At 37.1% G+C, this 25,972-nt stretch overlaps 1 protein-coding gene across 1 annotated transcript in view; it reads right to left on the bottom strand.

The window, feature by feature from the left end:
- STK3 (serine/threonine kinase 3) overlaps positions 1-25,972 on the bottom strand; it is a 127,375-nt gene that overhangs the window by 87,125 nt on the left and 14,278 nt on the right. The window contains exons 5-6 of the mRNA XM_027692387.1: positions 14,643-14,807; positions 14,064-14,231 (exon numbers count right to left, since the gene is read on the bottom strand). Of these exons, the coding sequence (XP_027548188.1) occupies positions 14,064-14,231; positions 14,643-14,807 (333 nt within the window). The remainder of the gene's footprint in view (positions 1-14,063; positions 14,232-14,642; positions 14,808-25,972) is intronic.

The following is a 25,972-nucleotide window of genomic DNA, read 5'->3' as shown; positions in this document are numbered from 1 at the left end:
TATCAAAATTCGGCCTTAATTTATGGTGAGGGATAATCCGACCGTTACTCTGGCTCAAAACAGAGCCATGTAATACTCTCCACTTCCAGAACACATCCTGCACCTGCCAAATGACATTTTGAGAACCATTGTTTATGTATTAAAAATGCTTATTGAAAATATAAAACCCAAGCATACATATTTACTGTCTGTAACAAGTAGTCATCTTCATTTTTTTAGTGAACCGATTTCCTTAGTTGAATTATAAATACACTTAATGATAAATTTATTAAGTGAAAACATAGCTCATAAATTTGCCAGAGGTTCTGTAAAGAAGAACATCCAAAACCAACATACCTTTGCATGCCACCAAGCATCAGCTTCCTCTGCCACTTGGACTTAACACCCCACAAATATAAATGACTCTCAAAGAAAGAAAAGCCATCTTTGGTTGACCATCACTGGAATGGTTATTTGAAACTAGTAATCACACAATTCTTTCAATTCTTATCAGATTACCAGTATTTTATATGAAACAGATGTTAGCAGCACAACTTAGTCAGAATTATTGAACAACTTTTCTTTCAATTTCATAACAAATTAGGCAATGCTTAGTTGATGCATCTGAAAAAAGTTACAGAATTGCAAGCCCTAAGGCACAGGACTGGTGTCATAATTTAAACCATCACCATCTGAAACGCAAAGGCATTAGAAACATAATGTTTTACTCTGTAGAACAAATTTCTCTTACAGATGATAATCTTTATTTGTTAATAAATTCTGAAGTCTCAACAGCAACCAAAAGCTACCATTTCAATGTCAAAAGCCTAGCAGAATTCTTACAAACAAAATATTAAAATTCTCTGGATGTTTACAAATAAATAATTAAATTAAATTTTATTTATTAAAGACTGTCTTGGGCACAGCGATCACAAAATGATAGAGTTTTTGATTCATATCACAAAAACACAACAAAGCTAGAGAAGGGAATAATGAAGAAGTCATATCATCTTTCTTGTATACTACCGCAGTAAAGCCTAGGTAACAATTCTCCAATTTAAATAGAAAGGAAGATATTTTCAGTGGTTGTTTTTAGCTCCAGATTTGGAGTCTTGGTCCCTAGTAATCTAGTTTACTGCCTTTAAAGTCAGTTGCGAGGCCATTTATAAAAATGTAACTGTCAAAGGAAACCAAAAAACGTGGAGACTTTTGTCAATTGCTGAAATTCTGGAGTGTGAAATTACTTATTTTGGCAACATTCATCAAGAGAATATTTTGATCTAAGTAATGTTACAAAAAGCAAAAAAACCGTTCCTGTATCAATGCCAGGGTTGCCAGTTTCCTTCTAGTCACCACGTGTCAGTTAACTGTGTCACAAATGTAATTATGATGTTCACGGTAGACCTTCTTCTTCTGTAACAGTAAAGCTAAATTTTATGGAAAATAAGTTCCCTTGAGGTGTGAAAGAAAGCTGAGCTAACCATGTTTTTATTTCCTGAATATAGGTGAGTAATTAAAGTAACAGCTGTGGGAAAAGAATGCACTCAGTGCATGAAACAACACCTGGAGGACATGTATGACCCTTAACGGCTGACGAAAATGAATGTTATACCCACTGACTTCATCTATAAGAAAAGGATAAAGTACTAAGGGATCGAGAACAAACTCTTAGATTATGAGCATGCTAATCCAGTTGATTTTTATCAAAGCCCTTTTCAGACAACTCTAATGCAGCTTTAGGAATCATAATGTCTGACCAGAATCACTGCAAAAGAATACACTTCCTCCTCCAGTAAATTAATTTAAAAGAGAAACTTAATAGGCTAAGCTTTGCATCAGCTAACTTTATGCTGAACCAAATCTTAATCAAACCTCAACTTGCATAAAGTCAACAAGACAGCATCAGAAATACTGCAGCACATGCTTTAGCCACTTAGAGAAATGCACTTCTGTGCCCACACTCAGTCCAGGCACTTTGAATGAATCCAGTATTAAAGGTTATGAATTACAGCCTGAAACAGAAGGTATCTTTTCCCCAGAGAGATGTAAACACGCAAACGAGCTCAGAGGCCAGGTATGTTACTTTGGATACAGATGCACGTAAACACAGGGCACTGCTCCTGAGCTGGAGCCAAGTCATGTCCTCTGACAGCACAGCCACCTGAGCACCCAGCAACTTTCCAACACCCATCCAGAAAGACATGCCCTTTGGCTTTTAGTGTCCTACTGTTCTTCCAGGGCGACAGCAGTAAGACCTTTCTCTAGCACCTGTAATATTTCCAGTCTAGAAAGAACCTTCAGCTACTTCACATATTTTCACACCAAGCAAGTGGCAATGCAACCAGTTGCTCCAGAGTCACAATTTATACATGGCAATACACATGACTGTTAAAAGGATCAACTTCTAAAACTTTGTCCCAATTTTTCTAAATAATTTAATTAATCTGTTTGACAACAGCATGTTTTACAAGTTATGAACACGCACATGCTCATGTTCATTCCCAAAAATCAAATGCTAACCACTTCTGAATTGCAAAACCACAGTTTATACAAATTAGTCGTATTATTATTCAGAGAAACAAAAGAAAGCAAGACATTTAGAGTGCACACACAGTTGCTCTGGAGAAACTCTTGGAGAAAAGTAAAAAGAGGACGGTACAGGCAAAGCTCACTTGTGTCTTATGTACCTGCCCAATGTAGACATGCTCTCTGTCCCACTGTTAGAGTTCACGATTACTATATTTCACAAGGAACATCCTGCTTGAAACAGATGACTTTTTCAACACATGCATATCAGTTTGCCCATAAATCCTGTGCTTGCTGATGCTACCTGTTTTACATTTTCATAGCATGAAAACAGGAGCAGCAGCAGCAGCAGAGAGAATACTGGGCTGCCATCTCCATTGCCAAGCCTTCAGTCACAGCATCAGGACACTGGGAAGTACCACAGAGGCCATCATTCCCTTGAATTCCATCAGAGGTTCTCTCTTTTCTAAGAACAGATTACTTCATTATCTTGCAAAATTATTATAAATTTCTGGGGGAGAATGGAAAATGTAAGACAACTGAAACTTCCCAGACTCTCCAGTGTTTCTGTAGTTCTCACCATAAATCTGATTTGCTCCAGCAGAACATCAACTTTTTTTTTTTTAAACATCAACAGTATAGCATGGAATTCAGGAATATACATTGCAGAGGAGACTTTTTTCAGTAAAACAGAATTTTTCAGGCAAGCAGGTAACGATAAAGAGTATTTGCAAGAATTATGTCCATGTCCGCTTTCTGAAACGAAAACTGATAATGCATTAAGATTTGTGGTGTTTGGAATGCTGTATAGGTAATTTTCATAATCAATATGAAATTTCAGATATGGTAAAGAGGCACAGAAGAAAGCAGAATCGGGAGGTAACACTCATGTTGGTTTTATTTCTTTCCCATGTTCCCAAATAATGAGAACTTACATCTGGAATAAAAATTTGGATCCACAAAGCTTTAAAAACAGACCATGTTATCTAAAAACTGTGAACAATACAGCTTTCAAACACAGCTTTTTCTGGCATAGGGTATCAAAAATACTTCCTATATCTCAATGCATTTTCAAAATAGCAGAACAACACAACCTGGCACTAGTACAGAAAATTCTAATTAAAAAAAAAATCCCAAATTGCATACCCAAATCATTTGAGTTAGTTCACAAAGTACTGAATGTGTGTTAAAGCTGTGTGTCTAAGTATTTAGTCAGTAAAATAAAAGGCTGAAATGGAAAAGCCAGGCTGGTTTCATTCTTCTCTAACACCAGGGTGGTCTACGGGCAATTTTTGATACCACTGGTGTTGCCGGGGAAACAAAATGAAAACAGGTGCCATCAAATATAAATTAAAGATTTAGTTCTATTTTAAACCACCTTAAAACAAAGTTTCCATAAACTTAACTGATACTACTACAAATTTGACAATACTTTATAACAAGAAAAGGATTATAAGTTGTCTTTAGACCATCAAGTTTTAACTGAAACAAATTTAGACTGATTGGCAACCCTTCCTTTTAAATAAATAAATTTCTTCATTAAATATGCATCATCCTTTATAAAAATTACCTAGTGTACATTTTAAGGCAATATAATACCATAACAGAAACAGGCTACATATAGTCTCCATTCCAAATTTTACCTTCCTTTCAATCTAAGCAATTTTTTAGATTTTTTTACAAAGTAAACAACCAGTATAGACTTAAAGCATATAAAAATCTTATGGTAAGTAGCAACAGAAGCTTAATATCTTCCTCCCAATCTGATTGCAGTTTTCTCCCATGCAATTAAAAAAATCAAATATCCCTTTAACTAAAACCCAAGTAAATACATTTTTGGTTTTAAAAATGGTAATACGTTAGAATTTGGCAATATAGCAGTCAAGTTTCTAAAGCACTTCCTCCAGGTCAACTAGCCATACTGACAGAAAAGCTGTTTAAGAAAAAATGAACATACAATTCCTTTCAATAAATAAACATTAATTCAAGCTTCCAAGAATGCCTTAAAATTATTAACCAAGTTCTTCTATGGCTTAACAAGACATTAGTCACATAAAACAATCCAAATAGACCTATCTCAGTTAAAAGCAATACACAAATTCCCTCCTTTTCAATGAAGCTAGCTGCCAGACCCTTGAATAAAAATTAACTTTGAATATTCTGTGCTAACCCTGGAACTTGAAAGATACAGAAAAGAAAAAGAAATAGAAGCATCTCTAGTAAATATATATAGCTCTTCATTTAAAAGTTTATAAATCTGTGGTATATTTTACGATATTCTGCAAGGTATTGTAGAATTTTTAGTAAAATTAATTCTCCTAAATTTGTGCATAAACATCTTGCTAAATAATTTTCCAAGTCCATAGTGCAAGTTAAAAAGAAACTGAATAAATTCAGCATACAATGACATGCCCAAATGATGGAAAGGCACTTTTTTTTCAAATAACAGTGACTGTAAAGTTTATTTTAAAAGTCTTTTGTTAAAATTGTGATTCTAGTTTTAATGCATCTCAATGACTTACTATGAATTGCCTAATTCAAATAAAATTTTCTTGAGATCTTCAAATTGCAAAATCATTTTGCTTCGCAGCCTCAGCTATGTTTACAGTGATGTTACTAACATCACAAATAAGCAAATCTACAGTAATTTAAAACTTCTGAATAAGCTTTTTGGTGGGGGTTTGTTTGCTTATTTGTTTTTAACATTTGTCCAGGGAGAAAGCAGCCAGCTCAGTCGCAGAGGGTGCTTTTAACATGTGCCATGCCAGGTCTGGCGAATACATTCCAGGCTTTACCCACATTAACAGTTCTATCAAGCAATCTTTAACAATGCTTACAGATGTAGGGCTTGATGCAATGCTCCCTCCAGTCATCAAGAATATTTCCATTAATTTCATGGTTTAATTCAACCTCTGTTTACTGTTCCAACATCTTTGAAAAATAATATTTCCTGGTCAAACATTTCCCTACTGAAGTGTCTCATAAATAAATGGGTAGTATCAATAGTATGGTCCTTTTTTCAAATTAGCACTTCTACAAATGTGAATCATTCACAGAAGATGCACGGCATTACATGACACTAACCAAGATCAAACTTCCTTTACAGTTATTTTAGTTAAAGTTTCAAGTTAACTCACTTGTGTGTAATTATGAAATTACTGTACTGATTCTCCACTTACTTTGAAAGCAATTAATCAAAGTCAGAGAAAAACAACCATCAACTGAAGCACGTTTCAAATTTCCTATTCAGGGGTAAGTCTAAAAAGATGAACTAATTTAATTTTAATTAAATCCTCATTTAGAAGCATGAAATAAATGTTTTCCATTTAATTCAAATTAAACTCCAGTTCCAGTACAAATTTCAAATATTCTCTGCTTCTGCTACTTTATTACACATGACAGATTAACATTTCCTTTTTGCATATATATGCAACCAGCAAACCTGATATCATTAAAAATGTAAAGAATTCATACTTTTAGCAGTAATAAACATTTATTCTCTTTCCAAAACTTCTAGTGATATGAAGAAAATTCTAGTGATGTGAAGGAGTGAAGATGTATTCACTAAACAATGACAAAACATTTATGCCAGATTCTGTAACTACAAATACTTGTAACTGCACTTTATTTATATTGCAACACTTCTACTGCGTGAACTTTCACGACACCTCTTTACTGAAGGGAAAAAAAAGATAGGGAGATGCAAGAAAAAAGAACAGTAGGTAAAAAAAGCAGTATCTATAGGAAGGCAATAAATACACACATTAGACTGTAGACTTTTTGGAAAGCTTTAATGTGGACAAGAATAGGTCTTGTCATCCTATTTAATCACCAAACACACCTTAAGTACTCTAATGTTTTCATAGTGCATGTATCAATGCTAGTGTTGTATCATTCAGGAGTCCAGTAAACCAGGGAGATCCCTCAATCTTTTCTGTGGGAAGCCATGTGGCAAAATCTCTTCAAAAAGTTCCTTGGGGTATTAGGGAGAAAATTTTTATCATCAGCAAGCTTCACCAGAGAACAAATGGTATTTTTCCTATCTTGCTTTCAAAACAGTATTACAACAACCTTCCTTTCACATGAAATGGGTTGATGTTAAGCATACTATCCCTTGGCATAGCAAGCTGTCAAGTCTTGGAAACCGGATGTTGCCAAGCTTGAGCATCATTCTCTTGGAGGTTCAATACATGTAACTTAATCTAATAAAGTCAAGCAATGAACTATCAATTGCAATTTAAGAAAATAAGTAAAATATCACAGGATACTTTTCATATTTTTTGCAACCAGATACCTCTAAACTTGACTGCAGCATCCGAGGACAATTCACAACTCACATACTATTTCTTTTATGCTATTTCTCTTTCTTGGCTAAGTTGTGCTCGGTATATAGAAATTTTCTTTAAAATTCTATGCTAGGCATGCTGAAAAACTGGACTAAATTATATTTCTGTGTCACAAGAAACAAGATTATACCCTGGGGGCACTTGCCTGGGTTGACTTCCTCACTCATCAGAATATTCTTGTCTCCTCTACAATAAGTCCATAGATGGGCTGACCACAAACAAATAAATAAATTAAAAATGAATTTTGAAATTCACTGCCTCCATTAATCCTGCAGGAATTAAATACTAAAAAAGAAGTTACATTCAAAGGGTACTTTGTCTGTATCTATACCCAGCATTTTCACAAAGAATAGGAGCTAAAGGAAGAAAGCATTTGAAATCAGCAAATATATGTAAGTGAACACCAAGTATATTTTAACTAAAATCATAAATCATAACTTTCAGTTTGGAGAACCGCATATATCTTGAAATGAAAAAGACTAATTTACAGAGCAGGATCTCTGCACCTCTATGAGTTCCTTACCCAGGAGCCACAAGTGCAACTTTGACAAATCACGATTTATCTGCAGGACCATAGTTCGTCCTTTATTTACTTTCCACTGCTAAAAATAACTCAACCACAAGGAAAAGTAATGTCAAACTGACACTATTACCAAGTACCTAAAAATTGTCTCTTTTCACCTGGTAAAAATGACATTATTGCAATAGTTAAATTACCTTAATTGTATTCCAGAAAATTTAGAAATGGATTTCCTCAAGTTAACATAAAACAACCCACAGAAAACATGCTTTTACATACCAATTAAAGAACGCCGACAAAATAAAAACAAGCAAGTCCAATTCTCATTAAAATTACAGCAAGCACTAACTGTCATCTTAACTCACAGAAAGAGCAATTTCCCGTGGTGATCAATAGATCTATTATCCAGATATTAAGGTTCGAACAAATTCAATGAAAATATTTCATTTAGGTATCACATCAGGTAATTGCTCACAAAAAATGGAACATGCACAGACATCCAAATTCAAATGTATGCAATTACTTATTTTAATTTGCCCAACATTTATCATCTCTCCATTCCAGAAGCCTTGTTGAAAGGAGTCAAATCATGAACAGGGTTTTGGGAACTGGTCTGCATCTCAGCAATAACTTACCACACCAGAAGCAGTTGAGGTAAGGAGGAGGTCTGTTTAAGCACTATAAACATTGATCATTTGTTTAAAACAAATAAATAAATACTTGTCAAATTTCTTTTGACAAGTGAAATAAATCTTGAATGAAAAAGCATTTGCCACCTTTTTTATTTTTTAATGTACTGCTGACAGTATTGTCTCATCTGGTTTGGTGTTTCATTCATACAAAAAATGTCATACGATTATTCACATTTTGATCAAATTCAGTGGACAGGTTATTTACTGATTTGAAGTAGCAGCATATTTAAATGAAAATTTAAAGTTTTCCTTTTTTAAGAACCCTTAAATAAACTAAGTCACACTTCCTTAGAGTTGACACGGGCTTTTTTTTTTTTCTTCACTTTTTTTTCCCCAATCTATATAGAGAACATACTTTATTTTCTATTAGACAGATACTGTCTGGAATTAATTGTGCTCACTTTTTTTCCTTGAATAAAGTTATAACACCTATTTGAAATTTTGGCTATAAATAGTACCACAGAGGCAAGTATATTATGAAGCAACACCTGCCTTCAGCTGCATGCAAACTAAGGGTCACTGGAAGTTTCCCCCATGAAGTTCTGCTGCGTCCTGTCTAATTTTATTGATATGCCCAACCAGAAAAGTCCAAAAGGACAGCTAGAACAGCTGTCAGTCTGTCCCTTAAAACAAGCATTTTTAAAGGCCTTACTTATCTTCAGAGAAGCTCCGCAGTCCACAGGCACCAGTCTATCAGAAAAAGGAAGAGGATTCTCTTCCCTTTCCCTCAGACTCTGCATTCAAATGTTAAAGCAATCCAGAGCAGCAAAACCAGCATGGCAGCACTGCACCTACAGCTATAGCTTATGTATACAGGAGTTTCTCTAAATAAGTATTAAGTTTTAATCATAATAAATTTACAAATGGCCAGCTGAGACTCTGGTTTTGCAATTATCTTCAGTCAATTTGGCTGATGGCCAAAAACAGATGACCCAATTCTCCTACCAGTAACAGCCACACATTTTTGTCCCCACCTAGTTCAAGTACCACATTAACAATATTAGTGAAAGCTACTTCTTGTTACTCGGTTAGTTTTCAGATGGATTCATTTTCTGATCCAGCTCATCATGTGGCCAGCTAAATGCTGGTTTCAGCAGAAATGGGTGTTGAAAATGTACAGAAAAGGTAGGAATACCACCCCTTTGCAGCCATCGCCTGCATTTAGATCTGTTTAAAGCAAATGGAAAAATTCCATTTAAAGGCCTAGAGAGGTCCGAAGGTCTTCCAACAGCTCTTTGAAAAACCTGCAGCCAAAACACATGCTTCTCCAAGCTGCCTCAACTGTATCACATCAGTGTCTTAGGTCCCCACTGCAAACACACATTACATGCCCCTGGTATCATTGTAGCTCACTGTCATTCTTCCACAAGATTTAGAAGAGTAGTAAAACAATGAGCAGTAATGTACAATTAAATATCCATATTTTAAACTCTTTAAATATTAGCCTACTCTATCTTGATACAGCAGGCAAGATCTTAAGTTATAAATTAACAAAGTATCTCATAGAAAGTTCTTAAAAGGCAAAGGACTTTTAAAAGTTAATTCAAAGTCTTTTCTAAAGATAAGCAAAGGCACTAAAATAAGAAAACCATATAATATACTTTTACAAACCTACATGAATTTAAAAGCAGTAATGCTGAGATAAGATAGGTGAATTCTCAGAGAAAATAATAAACCGATGAGATAACACCACCTGTTGAAGAGAAGAAATGCAGGAGTGACTACACAGAAAGACAACTGACATCCCCAGAGATGTTTTTTCTTTTTTCCTCTCCTCAACTTCTGGCACAAAAGGCATGGAAGAAACCATTTTCTCAACAGCTGAAAAACTGGTCCCAATCTGACTGATATGCTCCAACTGACACCTCCTTTTTTCTTACAGCTTTACAGAGCAATAATTCTCACTTCAATCTCCAGTTTTAATACAATATATCGAGAATAAAAAACTGGGAAATGGTAGATTGTTACAAGATACATCAGGAATAAAAGGTTATTACAAACAGATTAGTCCAGGGTGGAAATGACATGGGCTAAGCAGGAGGCATGGATAAACTGGGTAAGTGCCATGGAAAAATAAATATCATGATTGGACTTAGGGCAAATGGAAGCAGTTCAAATTGGCTTTTTCCAATTCACTTAAGAACATGTGATGCCCACATGTCCATTTCCAACAAACTTCAACATAAAGAAACAAAAATCAATACAGTGAAGTGTTGAAAAACACATCTACCACCAGCTTCTTCCACACCACAACAACGTGAATTATTGCAGATGCTTGATAAGCATGAAAGAAAAGAGTTTGGGGTTTTTTTGGCTTTTTTCTCTTCTCCTTTTTAAGCGAGCTACCAGCATTTATTTGAAGCACACCAACCTGTCATTAACTGTTGATCTTGCAAAGAAGAGCAAATTTATAAAACACACATTGCAGTACTATAGTTGGTCTAAAGGTCTCAAAAGCAGTAACTCCACTCAACTCATTTTTCCTGTCCACCTACAGGCTCCTACAACTTCACTGGCTCAGTTCTAGTAGGTCTCTACCAGGTTAACTTTTCAGAACATAAATTCCTTTAGCCAACTCCATGTGAGACCACAAAAACATTAGTGCTTGCTTAACAGAAAGCTCAGGAACTCCTGGCTAAGGACAGGCTGTCTCTAACACCAGCAGACCACACTTGATCCTCAGCATCAAAGGAATAACTAATCATGTCATTGCATGAACATAAGGAAAAATTTGGGTAAGAAGGTAAGGGTGGTCTATAGAAAGGACCTCAAAAAACAGCCATTTTTAAGGTTTAGGATTAGCTTTATAGCAGTGTTATTAAGCTACTTGTTAATAAAGCCAAATATCAGCAGTAGATGGATCAAATAAAACCTCTGCAGCTTAAACTATCTTCCACCAGGAACAATCTTATGTGACATTTTGAGATCATGGCTTGATTAGCAAAGACTGAGAATATTTCAAAAGGATGTTAGCAATTTTCAGCAAAAAAGCAACATCACAACTACTACAGCAAAACAGTGCCAGTCTCTATGCTTTCGCTACAGACTAAAAAAAAGGAATTTAGAAATTAAAAAGGACAGATAGCACATGATGAGGAGTGACTGAACAAAACATTTAATGGTTTGAATTAAATTTTGACACTGTTAAAACAAATACTTTATCACTACAGGACAGCATACATGCTGCAGTCAATGGGGAACACAGGAGCATAGCTGTTAAAACATCACTGCAGCTTCAGAGTAGGAGACTGTCTTGCTCTAGAACCACACTGAAGTCCCCTTTAATTAGCTCCACTATAAATTCCTAAGTGCTCATCCCACCAGAGCAATCAAAGGCAGATGCAAACACTGTCAGACACATTAACCCTGGTTGCTGCACAGTTTACTGCAATCAACATGCTTTTAGCCCTGTTAAATGGGTTAAATTATCTAGGTTTGAGTGATTTTTTGACTTATCAGCAAATTCTTTGCTATTTCTAGTGGCTGTATCACCATGTTTTAGGGTAACCTTAAGGACATCTGTATTTTTCCCTCCTTTAAAACTACTTGAAAACACTCCTTCTTTGGAAAAAAACCCCAAAAGTAGAAAATAAAGAAGTTTCACTTTTCATCATTAGCAAAAGCAGAAACAGACTCATAGAATCTGTGAGGCATTTCATAATTCTTAGATGAATAAAGCATTAGAACTACTGAGCTGGCAAGTGGTCTTGACCTTTGAGTCTCAAACCAAGTATGATAACTACAAGTCCTGCTGAACTCAGGTTTGCAGAAGAAACAAGTGAAATAGCATTGATGACACTTATGCAGTCAAATATACTACTACAGTAACACCTAAACAGAAAAAAACCTGCTTTTTCTTCCCCCCACCCCCAAAATTCCATTTTGCACCCCCCGCTTCTTCTTTCCCAGCTGAAAAGAGTACAATTCTTTGGAGTAGTTAGAGTGTGGTTAAGCAGAGGAAGCTATGCTTGTTTGCATGGAATCTGCTATTTCCTCTCTGCCAAAACACTTGTTTAAAGAAGTCATGTAATATTTCTATTAAGCTGTAAATGCAGTTGACAAGGAAATGGCCTACTGGCAATGCATTACCTTTGTGGTAGTGCCAACCAGCCTATAGCAAAATAGTGCACACGGCAATTTCACTGTGCATTCCCAGGCAACAAAATTGTGCCTTACATAAATACCACAGAACTCAAGCAACATCTAGAAAAAGCAATGAAAATTTGCCCAAGCTTTCATGCTTGCCTGTATCAATTCTATGTCATAACTAAAACAAAGTAGGAAAGCATCTACATATGTCCAAAAGTCCTGTGAAGTTGTATCATATGACACCAGGAAACCTATTGCAACTTAAATCTGTGTATTTCTTGTTAACCACTGTAACAACTCACTAATAAAAATTAAGAAAAACTGTAGGTATCAAATATACAAAAGAGCACTAACTGCATACAAGCCCTTAAAAACCGTAACGTAATTTATTAACAAAAACGCATGTTCTATGTAATCCAGAATTGTCGTGTTAAATTGCTTTGGCCTTTGATAGCATTCACTTGATTGCAAGAACTGAACAGATCCACAAGCATTCAAACTCAGTGACCTTTGATTTATAAGCAGCTATTGTCATGCACATAAAAATCCTCACTGATAATGCAGTCCTCACCTTTCAACAGTTAGTGCAACTACATACAGTGATGTTACTGAGATGTGATTAAGACATTTTCATTAGAAGTATAACCAAAAATCACAGCCACTTGATGATAAATTTAATTTTTCATCAATCATTCTTCAAAATATTATTTAGATGTTATTTCATCTTAAATTCCCATCAAAAACAAGCTTCAGAGATACTTATTTTCTTCACAGATTTCATCCAAGTATTTTCAGTTTGAATTGTAATTTAAAAACAGTTAATTACACAGAAAAAAATATGGTGCAGGAAAACTACTAAAATTTGCTTACAAAATTATGTTATGTTTCTAAATTGCAAAACACTCGCTAGTTTTAACAGAGCTGCACATTGCCATGAAATTTCAGGAAACATCCCTGCTCCAAAAGCACACACAACCAAAAGCCAAGAACCCACAAACAAAAATCAAGAACCCAACAGCACTAAATACACTTCAACTCACATAAGCAACACCCTAACGTAATCACGTATGAACAGTACCTTTTCTTTTGATAATGGTGGTTTCCTTATATTAAGATCCTGCTATATGAGGCAAAAGGAAACTCAATAAAAAAAATATAGTATGCATGCCATTTTTGCAGCCAATTACAAAGAGTTTTTTGAAAAAATATATGCTTTAGGCAATATAAAGTGCCTTATTAATATCAAATGGCCTTTAGATGTAAAAAATTTAAGAACGGAGTGTTTATTGATGCTCAGTGCAATCATCATAGCTATTCTATAGCTCATTACAAAAATAATAAAAGCATGACTAACAGTGGCAAGTTATTCCTAGATAAACATTGACTCCCATGAACTTCTCCAAGTGAAGTGATTAATTCTATTTACATTTTATTTTACAAAAAGTAAACTAATTCAGTAAGAGACTTTAAGAGCCACTAATAAATAAAAGTTGTCAGGTGTTACTAATATTAGCACTGCTCACATAGGACAATTCTGAAACCTTCTTTAGGTCACCTTTACTTCAACACTGCCTTTCAAAGGAGAATGGACTCTTCGTGATGGAACTCTCCAAGTGCAGGTACAGTATGCACAAGGCTCTATATTTTGCCTTCAAGCCAATTAAATGCTTACTGCTTTAACTCCCTCTCAAGTAGAGATAAAGGCATTCTGAAACCTTACAGAAACATGTTAAAACACAGGCAAGTGAGTAAATAGGAAGCAACACAGAAAGTAAAAACTGTCAGTCTTAAAATGTCCATTCATAAGCATACAGTTTTATGGTTCCACTATTCGGTTTTTTTGAATGTTTTGTGCGTTTGCAGGGTTTTTTTAAAATACAACAAATAAAAACCACCACCACACACACTTACCCTCATTGGGTGAATATCAGCATATGGAGGCTTTCCTTCAGCCATTTCTATTGAAGTGATACCAAGGGACCAGATGTCTGCCACACAGTTATAGCCAATCTCTTGTATTACTTCAGGAGCCATCCAAAATGGAGTTCCTATAACAGTATTACGTTTTGCCATGGTATCCTGTAATTATATTATTTATGCAATTAAAACAGAGATGCTTATTTTCAGATTATTTTGATTTCAATTCTATATTTAAAAGTTAAATTAGCCACCTAAAGGTCAAATGGTAGTGACTTCCAATTAAGACCAAACAGATTCAGCCCATCATTCTACAGACGCCAGATAGGTGGTAATAATCATAAACCTCAAACTAAAATTTAAAGTGAGATCATCAGGCACTTGACGTACACTGGGTTACAAAAGCAACTATAGCCCTGCAATACACTAAATATTCATCATGATAAAGAATGTTAGGTCTGCCACTACCACTAGTCACTTCTCAGACACAAAATTCAAGGCGGAAGACAAAGGTAAAAGAACATGGTTAGAAGCACTAAAGCATTTTTAAAATATCTTTGTACAAGTACTTACTGTTAACTGGCCAGCCACACCAAAATCAGCTAATTTTGCATGTCCCTCGGTGTTAAGAAGGATGTTTCCAGCTTTTATATCTCTATGTATTTTTCTCATAAAGTGCAAATATTCAAGTCCTTTAAGAGTAGATTTCAGAATAGTTGCAATTTCATCTTCTGTTAGCTGCAAGAAAACACAAAACCATTTTCAGATATACACATAAGGTGTATATATTTGAACTATTTAAAACATGATCATTTCATAGTGATTATGATAAAAAATACAATGCTTGACTTTTTTTTTAGCAGACCAGAAAAACTTCAGTTTTAAAGCACAAAACAAAATCATTAAAAAATCAATTATTAAACACATACTATAAAAAAATGTGTAGACTTGACAGTCCAAAATGTTTCTCTCAACTTCAATATCTTACAGAATCATATGCCACCACAAATGATAGAATAAGCTGCAAATCAAGTGGCAACAAGCTGAAGACATTTCATTACCATAGAAAACACAACACAGTGAAATAAAATTGAGATATATTTTTATTTGCTTGTTTTATAAACAACACACCACACACCACTACAAAGTCATCAGTTAGCAATTGTTTATCCTCATTGCTTTAGATCAACATAATAGAGACACATAAGATCCTGAACAAGTGTTATCAAAGAAACAGTAAGAGCCTCTTTTTCAGGTACCAGACTCCCCTGAGAATTCCCCTCAGATTTTCATCAACATTTATTCTAGATTAAAAGCAAAACCACGCAAACATAATTAATTCCACGTGATGCAATTTCTCAAGGAAATACAAAGAACCTATTCATATAACTGAAATGCTATTTAATTACAGTACATTGATGCTTTAATATAAGAACTAAGGAAATGAACTTGACACATTCTTAGAAATGCAAGAAACTGCAAAACTGAAGATAAATACTCTAATTTGACTGCAATGCTGGGTTGCATTTTTTCCCTTTCTCTAATTTTCCAATCCTACACAGGAATTAAATTAAGCAATAGCAACTCCTTCCAGTTTCAGTTTTAAAAGCATTGGTACACATCCACACCTCCCTCCAAAAAACCACCACCACCAAAAGCCCATAAGAAACAAAAAACCCACTCGTGATCACTCCAAACCAACAGAATGACTCAACAGAAAGAAAAAAATATTAGTCAGCAAGATTATCTGCACTTGAGCAGTTTTAATTATTTAACAAACAGAACTGCTTCCCTACTCCAGGTTTTATCCAGTGTCATAAAACCTGGGTGTGGAGCCCAAGGGCACAGTTACACATACATTTATTTAAACAGCAGTGCCAAGCTCCAGTTCCTCCTTTCACTGCAACCTTCAGCAGTAATTCCCACTGTGTGTCAGTCCCTCCACTGAACAACTGTAGCAGACCCTAGTTAAAAACAAACTTGTCTGTCAAATTATTTTTCCAACAAATCAGTTCCCAGATTTAATTCATGGCACTTAGTGCCATGGTCTAGTAAGCACAGTAGTTTTGGATCAAGGGTTGGACTTGATGATCTCAGTGGTCTTTTTCCAACCCAGCTGATTCTATGATTCTATGATAGTCAACAAGGACAGAGCAGAGCAGGACCTGCTCAAACTGGCACTGCTCTCCAAGTAAGTACATGTGTTGTTATACTCAAAGAGTCTCAGTGACTTTTATAAACCTTGTCCTATGCAAGAGGATGAAACTGATGGCGGCGTTAGCTCCAAGCCAAGCAGTTATCGACTCTGCTGCACATTGTGCATTCCTTGCCTGCCATTTATCTCTGAGATCTTTCAGTGTTTCTATTCAGCAGCACACTGCTCAAAGCCTTTATTTGTGCTACTTTATGCTGACTGCTATGCTGCTTCAAAGGACTCTATGTCAGGAGAACTGTTATACACAGCTCAAATAAGATGCTTTTCCTGGTATTATGCCATGGGCGTAAAACCATATACCAGTTCTTGAGTCAAGCAAGAAGGGACTTTAAATCAACTGTAAGATAAACTGAAGCATGGTCAAAAGGATATTTGCAGAAAGAGACAATTCTCATTACATGAGCTAATAATTCCATGATGAATCACTAAAACTGTGATCATCTGCAGACTCATACCACAGGCAATTTATACTCTGGCTATTAACAAACACCATAACACAAATGGTTTAGACATGCTGAGTGTAACACTTTCTGCCAGAGCTTTGCCAAATCCACCCAAGTTCAGAAACAATAAAATGTCCTGAATCTCCAAATACTTCCATGCAGTTAATCCTGAACATGCAACAAAAAATTATCCTGAGCACTGACAAATGTCTAGCCACACAGGCATACAACTCACTTCCCACTTTCGTCTAGAAACAAGTATTACAAGAAATTGTGCCTAGAGGACACTGCCAAGATCTTTCTTCAACATGTTGTGTTCCAAAGGCGGTAAATCCCTAGATTTAATTCTTGAAAAATTAGTGCTTAAACCACACAGAGATCTTTGGATCATCTCTAGACGGAAAAGGGCTTCTGTAGCCACATGGCAAAATCTAACTTTCAAAAGGAGAGGCTAACAGAACACCGGAATCAAGAGGCTGAGAAAGAATCTATGGAGTGAGAATCTAGCAAACCAGAAGAGAGTTCTAGAGTACTTCAACGTGATGCATCATCTGGGGACCATCAGCAAAGGAACACTCTAGCATGACTAAGTGTTACAAAAGAAAGTATTTAAACATCAAAATACACAGGCTTTTGATACTGTCCCTCATAGCATCCTTCTCTAAGATGAGGAGGTACACAGCGAGCTGGAGGCCGAGGGACAGCGCTCAAAGGGTTATAGTGAATGGGGCTACATCTGGCTGGCAACCTGTCACCAGTGATGTACCTCAGGGCTCAATTCTAGGGCCAGCTCTGTTTAGTATTTTTATCAATGATATGGATGCAGGAGTTGAATGCACTATTAGCTAAAAGTGGGAGATGCTGTTTGGACAAAAGCCTTGCAGAGGGATCTAGATAGATTGGAGCACTGGGCAATGATTAATGACATAAAACTTAACAAGTCTGAATGCTGTATTCTGCACTTGGGATGGAGTAATGCTTGGCACAAATATAAACTGGTAGAGGATTGACTGGAGAGCAGCCTGCAGGAAGGGATCTGGAGGTGCTGGTCAGCAACAGACTCAGTAGGAGTCAGCAGTGTGCCCGGGCAGCCCAGAGGGCAAACCCCCTCCTGGGGTGCATCAAACTCAGCATCACCAGCTGGTCAACAGAGGTGACTGTCCTGCTGTAACAGTGTTGGTGTGGCCTCACTTTGAGCACTGTGTGCTGTTCTGGGCCCCAAAATTTAACAAGGATGTGTCCAGAGGAGGGTAACAAAGCTGGTGAAAGAGCTGGAGGCAATGTCCTGTGAGAAGGGACTGAGGACTTCGGGCTTATCTGGTTTGGACAAAACGAGCCTGAGGGGCAACCTCACTGCTCTCTAGAGCTTCCTGAGAACTGAACATGGAGAGGGAGGTGCTAAGCTCTTCTCCCTGGTATGCAGGGACAGGATATGGGGGAATGGTTCAAAGCTGCATGAGGGGAGGCTTAGACTGGACATTAGGAAGCATTTCTTTACTGAGAGGGTGGTCAAACAGTGGAACAGGCTTTCTAGAGGAGGTGGATACCCCAAGTTTGTCAGAGTATAAGAAGCATTTGGACCATGCCCTTAACAACATGTGTTTGGTTGGCCCTGAACTGGACAGGAAGCGGGACAAGATGATCGTTTTAGGACCCTTCTAACTGAAATATTGTATTCTATTCTACTCTTTTCTATTTTTTCCCTGTGATGAGCATAAAAGTTAACACCATTTGGATTTTACAATGCATTCCATCATTCTAAACTTGTATGAAAAGGATATATCCCTGAAGACAGATTACCTAAATGCATCAATGGCTTATGTCTTCACATTTACAAGATAGGAAAAAAATGGGGTTTTGGGAAATAGACAAGAATACTTTTCTCTTTTTTTTTTAAATACAACAAAATATAACATATAGTTCTTCTTTACATCATATAGAGACTAGCTGATACATAAAGTAATGCAAACCTGACGGAATTTGGTAGAATAAAAGCAGGCAGACACGCTTTTTGAGCCTACCAACTGTTGGAAGCAACTAGGAACCAAAGTACATAAAACCAGATCCAAAGCTCCTCCAACTACTCATTTATTCAAAAAATCTTTAAAAACCACAAATAAGCTCTTAAAATCCACATCAAAATACTTCCTAATTATGTCTTCTACCTTCTGTACCCTAAATCAGAGGCTCTCTTCATAAGCATGGTTAAAAGTCGTCACATAGGTAGTGGAGTGTCTGTGTCCCTTCAAGTGACTTTCAACTTACAAACAACTAAGTACAGAACCAGCCCATAACATGCTTTGCCGGACCACACAACTTGCCATCTACTCAATACCCAGTACTCTCTAGTTCTAGCAGTAGTTAGACATTGACATACAAATAATGCCATTTATAACCACCAGAGAGAACAAATAGAAGAAACACAACTTTTTATTACTTTAATACTAGAAATATGTTCCAGTCAGTGTTGTTATCCTGATCTGGATGTATCATGCTTATACCATACTATTCCTGATCAAATTTTGTGGGCAATACGTTTCCTCTAAAAGAGTTGGTTTATTTTATTCTGAGCTTTGAAACACACAGCATCATTCTTTCATCAGCACAGCATGCTCTATACCTTGCACCTTTATAAAATTTCACAGTCATAATCTTTCTGCTTTATTTCTGATTTCTATTTGTGTTAAGATCCTCACTTAAAATCTTGTGGAACATTTATCTGCTTGTTCTAATTGCTGGCTGTTCTAATTCTGTATGCTCTGTCTCTTTGATCGGTTGGTGCTACCGTCTAAATATGAGTCAGCCATGGAGCAACTTCTTCATCATCAAAACCACATGCAGGTTATGTATTAAAAGGAATGTGAATGATAAAGGTGAACAACTCTACAGCCTACATAAAAACATTAGGCATTTTAAAATCAAAATTTGGAGCAAAACAGATGGCAGCAAATTCAGGTGTTCCACATCTAGTAAGAGACCAGCTAATCCACATATTTATGTATAACTGGCTATGGAAGCCACGCACAAGGGAGACTTAAGGGTGCGTTTATACGGTCTATCACACACCACCTAATCCACGCAGCTGTTGGGACAACTCATCTATAGATTCTCTGCTCACAGTCATTCTCCTTCCTGAGGGCCCCTCTAAAGGGGTCTGGGTCAGCTGAATTGCTTTAACTGCCTAAGTCCATTCCCAGCTGCTCTTTTTACACTAATACATGCACATTAAGCCTGATGCTTCCAGGAAGTATCAGCTTACTGCATCTAAACAGTCTGAGTAGGTTGAGCACACTGGGTAGGTCCACTCTCATGGCAAATAAAGGAGGAATTCTTCCACCAGAAGCTGTGAAGCTTGGACATCACCCATCTTATCCTAATCACACAACTCTCCTATTATTCATTTACGTGAAGAAGCTGGACTAACTAAAAATCTGAGATGCAGGAAGGCGAGCAAATAAGCACAGGAGAAGAGATAACAGTTACAACGATACCGTTCCCACTTGTAATATTCGACATGTAACTTAGGAATTAATGCAGAAAGCTTCAAAGAGAAAGAGCTGTTAGGGTTGTGGCTCTAGCCCAAAGTCAGTGGTAGATTCTAGTTTCCACTGCCTGCTACAAACTTCAGTAAGACTACACTCTCCTGAAATCACTTTCTTTGAGCTTCCCTTTCAGAGCAATTACATTTCAGCTCTGTTTTATAAGCAGATCTGCATGTACTGTGTAAAGACAGTGCTCTTCAAACAAAATCACAGCCTGTCTTTGAGTGAGATACCAAACCATGTCATCTAAATTACTTATGATAACAAGGTTTGCTTCAAGATTTTCAGATAATCTCTACCTACTCCTATATTATAACATGGAGACACCTCAGTATTACTGTAATGGGCAGAATAAAAACTCACTATCATAAGAAAATTACCAGTTTTACTCGAGAATAACAACTTAGGCACAGGATCATATGAAGGGAGGCAGCAAGAGTTATTCTTCTTACTGAGCCCAAGTCAAGCTGCATGTAAAATCTTACAGAAAATACGCTGTAATAAACCTAACAACAAACATTCACTGCACAGGTGATGACCAGTGTTGGTATTTTTCAGATTTGTTTTTCACTATGTAATCCCAGTAACATAACTTTTGTAATTTTTCTTGAATATAATATGCAACACACCCCATCTTCTCATTAAATCAGCATTTTTATACTAGATAATTAAAGACAGTGCTAATACATCAGTCTTCTATCTGAAATTTGAAAATTACTATAGCCTAGAAGCAATGTAAAACTATCTAAAACATATCCAGTGGCTCATACAGAAAACTGTTTCAGGAAATATCAAGCACCTCTCATGGTCAATGCTTAACATTAGCTAACATTAAACAAAGACATAGGGGGATCAAGAACTGATGAGAATATGAAAGTCAGACTCCTCAGCCCTTATTCTTCACTACCAAGTTCCAGCTTGCTCTAAGACATCTATGAAGTACTGAACCAGATGTTAAGCAGAACCTTAGAAGTAATGCAGAGAAGTAGAGAGCCTTTTCAGCACTGTACTAAGCACAGCTAACATGAGAAACAGATTTTAACTATGATTCAGTAGCACAACAACATGCATTTGTCATGTCTACACACAGTTGTGATCAGCACCAATTTAGATAGTTTGGTTGTTTAAAGACCTTTTCTGACAAAGCACTGTGAATAAGGTCAAGAACTTCACTGGAAGTCCTTACCACACGTCTGCTAAAACAATACCACCTTTCCAACATGAAGCACTTATCTGTTGTCACTGTTTAAAATCAACTTTATCATTATATAAAACACATTTGCAAACTGATCACTTGGCTCACAAACTACACACCTGCTCATACTGTCCCCCTGGTCCTGATAGCATCACCAAGAGAAACCTTGGACAACCTGTATAAGTGAACAAGGATCAGCATGGTAGTCTTCTTGATCCTACTAGACAAGGGTAAAGCCTCAAGCAGAAGCATCTGCAGATCACCACCTTCCAGCAGGCCTGCTAATAGCCAGAAAGCATTAGTGTTTTTATTAACACAGGATCCTCAGAGGAACGAGGACTACTGGGGAGAAACAGGATCTACCTGACAAAGGAGGTCAAGAGTATCTTTGCTAACCTAGTGGGAAGAGCTTTAAACAAGGTTCACCAGGGAACAGAAAGCAAAGCCTTCAGGCAAGTGTAGGAACAGAGAATGAGGAAGCACATATCACATGGTATTCCAAAGGTTTTCTCACTCCCTTTAAGAGGAAGTAGGGTAGAGGGTACAACTGAGACCCTGTGTACAAAAGTATACAGTCTGTGATGCAAACAGGAAGAACTGCCAGCCTGTGCACAGCTGCCATGTCACTGGAATTAGAGACACAAAGGGAGGGATCACACAACTAGCATGCTGTGAGAGATGGATGCAGGCTCTTCACAAGCAACAAGTGGGAAGGATGAGCAGGCTTGAACACTACAAACATGCAGCTCTGCTATAGAATATTTAAACTTGTTGAGAGTTTGTATGCTAAAATCAGAAGACTGGACCAAATGGTGATGTGGGTGCCATCCAGATGGGGGATGCCATCATGACATCTGCTGCAAACCACTCAAAGAGATAAAGTAGATGAAGTCATCCTCAGAACCGGGAGAGACCTCTGATCACAGCCCATTGTGTCAACCACCTCAACAGCTGTTGGGAGAGCAACATGACAAGCTACAAAAAAAAAAACCAAACAGGCAGAGGTAGCCTCAGCAAGCAACTATGAGATGGTGGAGTTTAAGTTATGGAGGGAAGTGATAAGAAAATAGCAGAACCAGATTTCCAGATAGCAAACCTCAGCTTGTTAAAGGAACTAGTAAGTGGGATGCCAGGGTAAGCTGCCCTAAAGAGCAATGGGACCTTGCAGAGCTAGTTCAGCATAAAGGACAACCTCCTCCAAGTATGAAAGAAGTCCTTCCTGCCATGCAAGATAACAAGTAAACATAGCAAGAGGCCATCTTGAATGGACTAAGAACTCCTGACTGAGCTGAAGTGCACAAAGGAAAGTATATGAAAAGCAGGAACAGATAACTAAAGCCAAATAAAGAAGCACTGCCTGGATACTAAGGAGCAGAATTAAGAAAGCCAAGGCTAAGGTGAACTTGAAACTGGGCTGTAAAACAAATAACACAAAGAGCTTGTATTGATCTATATGCAGGGGAAAAAAAGAAAGAAAAAACACGAAAAAAATATGCTCTGCTGCTAAATGGAGTGGTCAATCTGTTGACAAACTATGCAGAAATCTCTTAAACATCTTTGCATCAGTTTTTAGTAGGGTTTTTCTGGCTCTCAGTTGTCTCTGCCTACTAGCAAAGTGAAACAAGTTAGGAATTACTCTATTAAATTGGACAAATACAAGTCCATAGGAGCAAATGAGATACATTCAAAGGTGTCAAGAAGTTGGTTAATGCCAACTCAAGGTTACTTCTTCAATAAGTTACAGCAATCAGGCTGTCCCTGATGATATCATCATCTACAAAAAGGGCAGGAAGAATGATCTGAGGCTGGTCAGCTCATCCTCAGTCCCCAGGATATTACTGGACAAATCCTCACAGAAGCTAATTTTTAGAGACACAAAGGGTAAAAAGGTGATTGGAAACAGCCAGCACAAGCTGACCAGGAGGAAATCGTGCCAAATTAACCTGGTCACGTTCCTATGAGGATGAAGATGGCATTTAGTTTGGCTTTACAAAGGCTGTTGGCAGACTCCAATAATACGTTTTTAGCTAAATCTGAGGAATCAGAAGAACTGCCTGGAGAGTGCAGCACTGGGGGCTAGAACATGTGATGTACCAAGATGATAGAGCATGGTTTGTCTTGTTTGAAGAAGAGCAGACATTTCAATGCAATTTTAAACAATTTAAAGGGCGATAAAGCAAAAATATCCTCATAGAGAATACAAGAAGAAAGAAGTTCATAGAGCTGGGGAGAAAGACTGTTCTATCTCCCCCTTTTCAGATTGTTAAAACTGATCTGAACAAGATCCTGAACACTAAGTGGACGTCAAAATTACCCTTCCTTGGAACAGTACATTCAACTAGATGACTTCCAAAGGTCCCTTCCAAAGTAAAATTATCACTTGTTCCAAACCCCTGGCACAGTGTTCATCCCCTTCTTCAGCACCTCTAAAATAAACATCCAATTTCAAAAGAGTAACCTTTCTTTTACGTGCAGTTTTTCTACATTTCCTCCACTTCCTCACACAATAATATACAGCAATAAACCCATCCCAACTTTAAACACAGATTTTTTACTGTAAAATAAAATACATATGAAAGACTGTAATGAAACTTGGCTTAATTCCTGTAATTGAAACACATTTTATTGCCCAGATTATAACTTTATATGCAGAGAGGTTGACTCAAATGGGAATACGTTAAAAATTCAGCTGATAGTTCTGGCTCTCCGATGCAAACAGTGATGAGGTTCTTTGAGGGGAAAGAGCAGTGGGGGGAGGCAATAAGGTTTAACTTCCACCCTTCATTATAACAGGAATAAAACTTTGTGTGTTTTGTGATGAGAGCTGTATATAGGATACCAACAGATGACTGACCTGATTAAACATTCATATACACAGCTACCTCTTACTGGAAGACTTTAGTATACGTTTCCTTGTAGTCTGTGTTTACATGGTCATTTTATTGTTTCAGCAATTTAAAACTGGCAATACCAAGACTTATTTACAAGAGGAGAAAATAAGCTGCTGCTCAGATTAAGCAATTCTAAAAACATTTTATTTGAAAAATCTTTAGCAGCTCAGATTGAAAAAGAGTAACTGACTTTGAACCACAGATGCAACTTCTGCCATTCTCCTAAGAAGTTCCATGAATTTGTCTTCTGAAACTTGGGGGAAGGTGGGGAGAGAACGGAGACCTTTTGATCTGTACAGACTGTCGAGTTGCATATTCAGAAAAAAAAGTGAAAATTCTATCTCCCTCTCAACATATTATAGCTTCTCTCAGCTTTTATCAGTGACCCAGCTGCTACTGAGAGATCAGTAGCAAATATAAACATTCCAACTCAGAATATTCTGTGGTTCTGCGATTGTGAAACCCAGCAAATACAGCCATTAGAAATGAAGAACTATTTTGTAAGCTTTCTTCCAAGAAACACACTTTAAAAACAGAAAGTCAGTGAATTATATGATGCTGCAGTGAATTATTATTATGTGGCTATCAACAGTTTTAAGACTGCTCACAAAATGAACTCCAACATTTTATGCACCTACCTTGGGTATTATAGGTAGGAAACTACCAAAATCATCCAGGAAGCCAATTCTCCTTAGAACTGACCTGTAGATGCTCATAGCACTACTTAACAATAGTATTTATTTTAATGAAAAGATGAAGGTCAAGCGAAGTTTGGGGAAAGATAATTATGTCTTCAGAGCAACTGTTATAGTATTTCGCAAATAAACACCAGACTTGAGAGTATGTATTATTTTACTACTACACTATTCCTCACTGAGTGAGCATGGTCTGCTAACAGAGTCCTGTAGAAAAAGGGGGAAGAGTAGACAACTAGTGTTTCCCACTGCACATGTACCAGATGATGCTGCACAGTCAATCTTCATTCTGAAACTTCCCAACTTCTGAGTACTCTTTTGGTCAACTCTATGTGCATGTAATATATACACAGTTATTTTGCAAACAGATGAACAACAGTATAGCTCCAACTTCCTCTTCTTTCATGAAAATATCACCATCAGTAGATGATCAAGTGCACCCTAAATTATCATTAGAGAGGCATGGTTGGTGGTGTGTAAATATTCCCCCATATGCCAGCAGGACTTAAAGTGTTGCTTCACATAGTAATTACCTCATTCTATTGCAAGCTGCCACTGGAAAAGTCAGTCTCATACCTTCTTTTCCTTCCCTTTCCCCACTGCTATTTTCTAACGTCTCTCTTACATCAGATCAAGCCACTGTGCTACCATGCTGAGTTAGCTCATGTGAGGGAGTGGGGAAGATGGAGTAGAGAGGAAAAAGTTCCCCCAGTCATATCATCAAGCTTATCCAAGATCACCCTGCAGCCACACACAAGCACTGCATCTGAAGCATGGAATAGGCAGGAACACATCAGTCAGGTTGGAGGATAACAGCAGAACTGCCCGTTCTGGCAGCAGTGTTTGACTGTATAAGAACACATGTACCTCCCAAACCAGTCTCTGAGAAAAGCAGACAAAACTAGATCTAAGCTTCGTTGCC

This window comes from Neopelma chrysocephalum, unplaced genomic scaffold (genome assembly GCF_003984885.1).
Source record: "Neopelma chrysocephalum unplaced genomic scaffold, ASM398488v2 Primary Assembly neopelma1_86, whole genome shotgun sequence".
In the NCBI taxonomy this organism is placed as follows: domain Eukaryota; kingdom Metazoa; phylum Chordata; class Aves; order Passeriformes; family Pipridae; genus Neopelma; species Neopelma chrysocephalum.
Note: the sequence above shows the minus strand (reverse complement) of the source record. Positions and strands in the feature narration are given on the sequence as shown.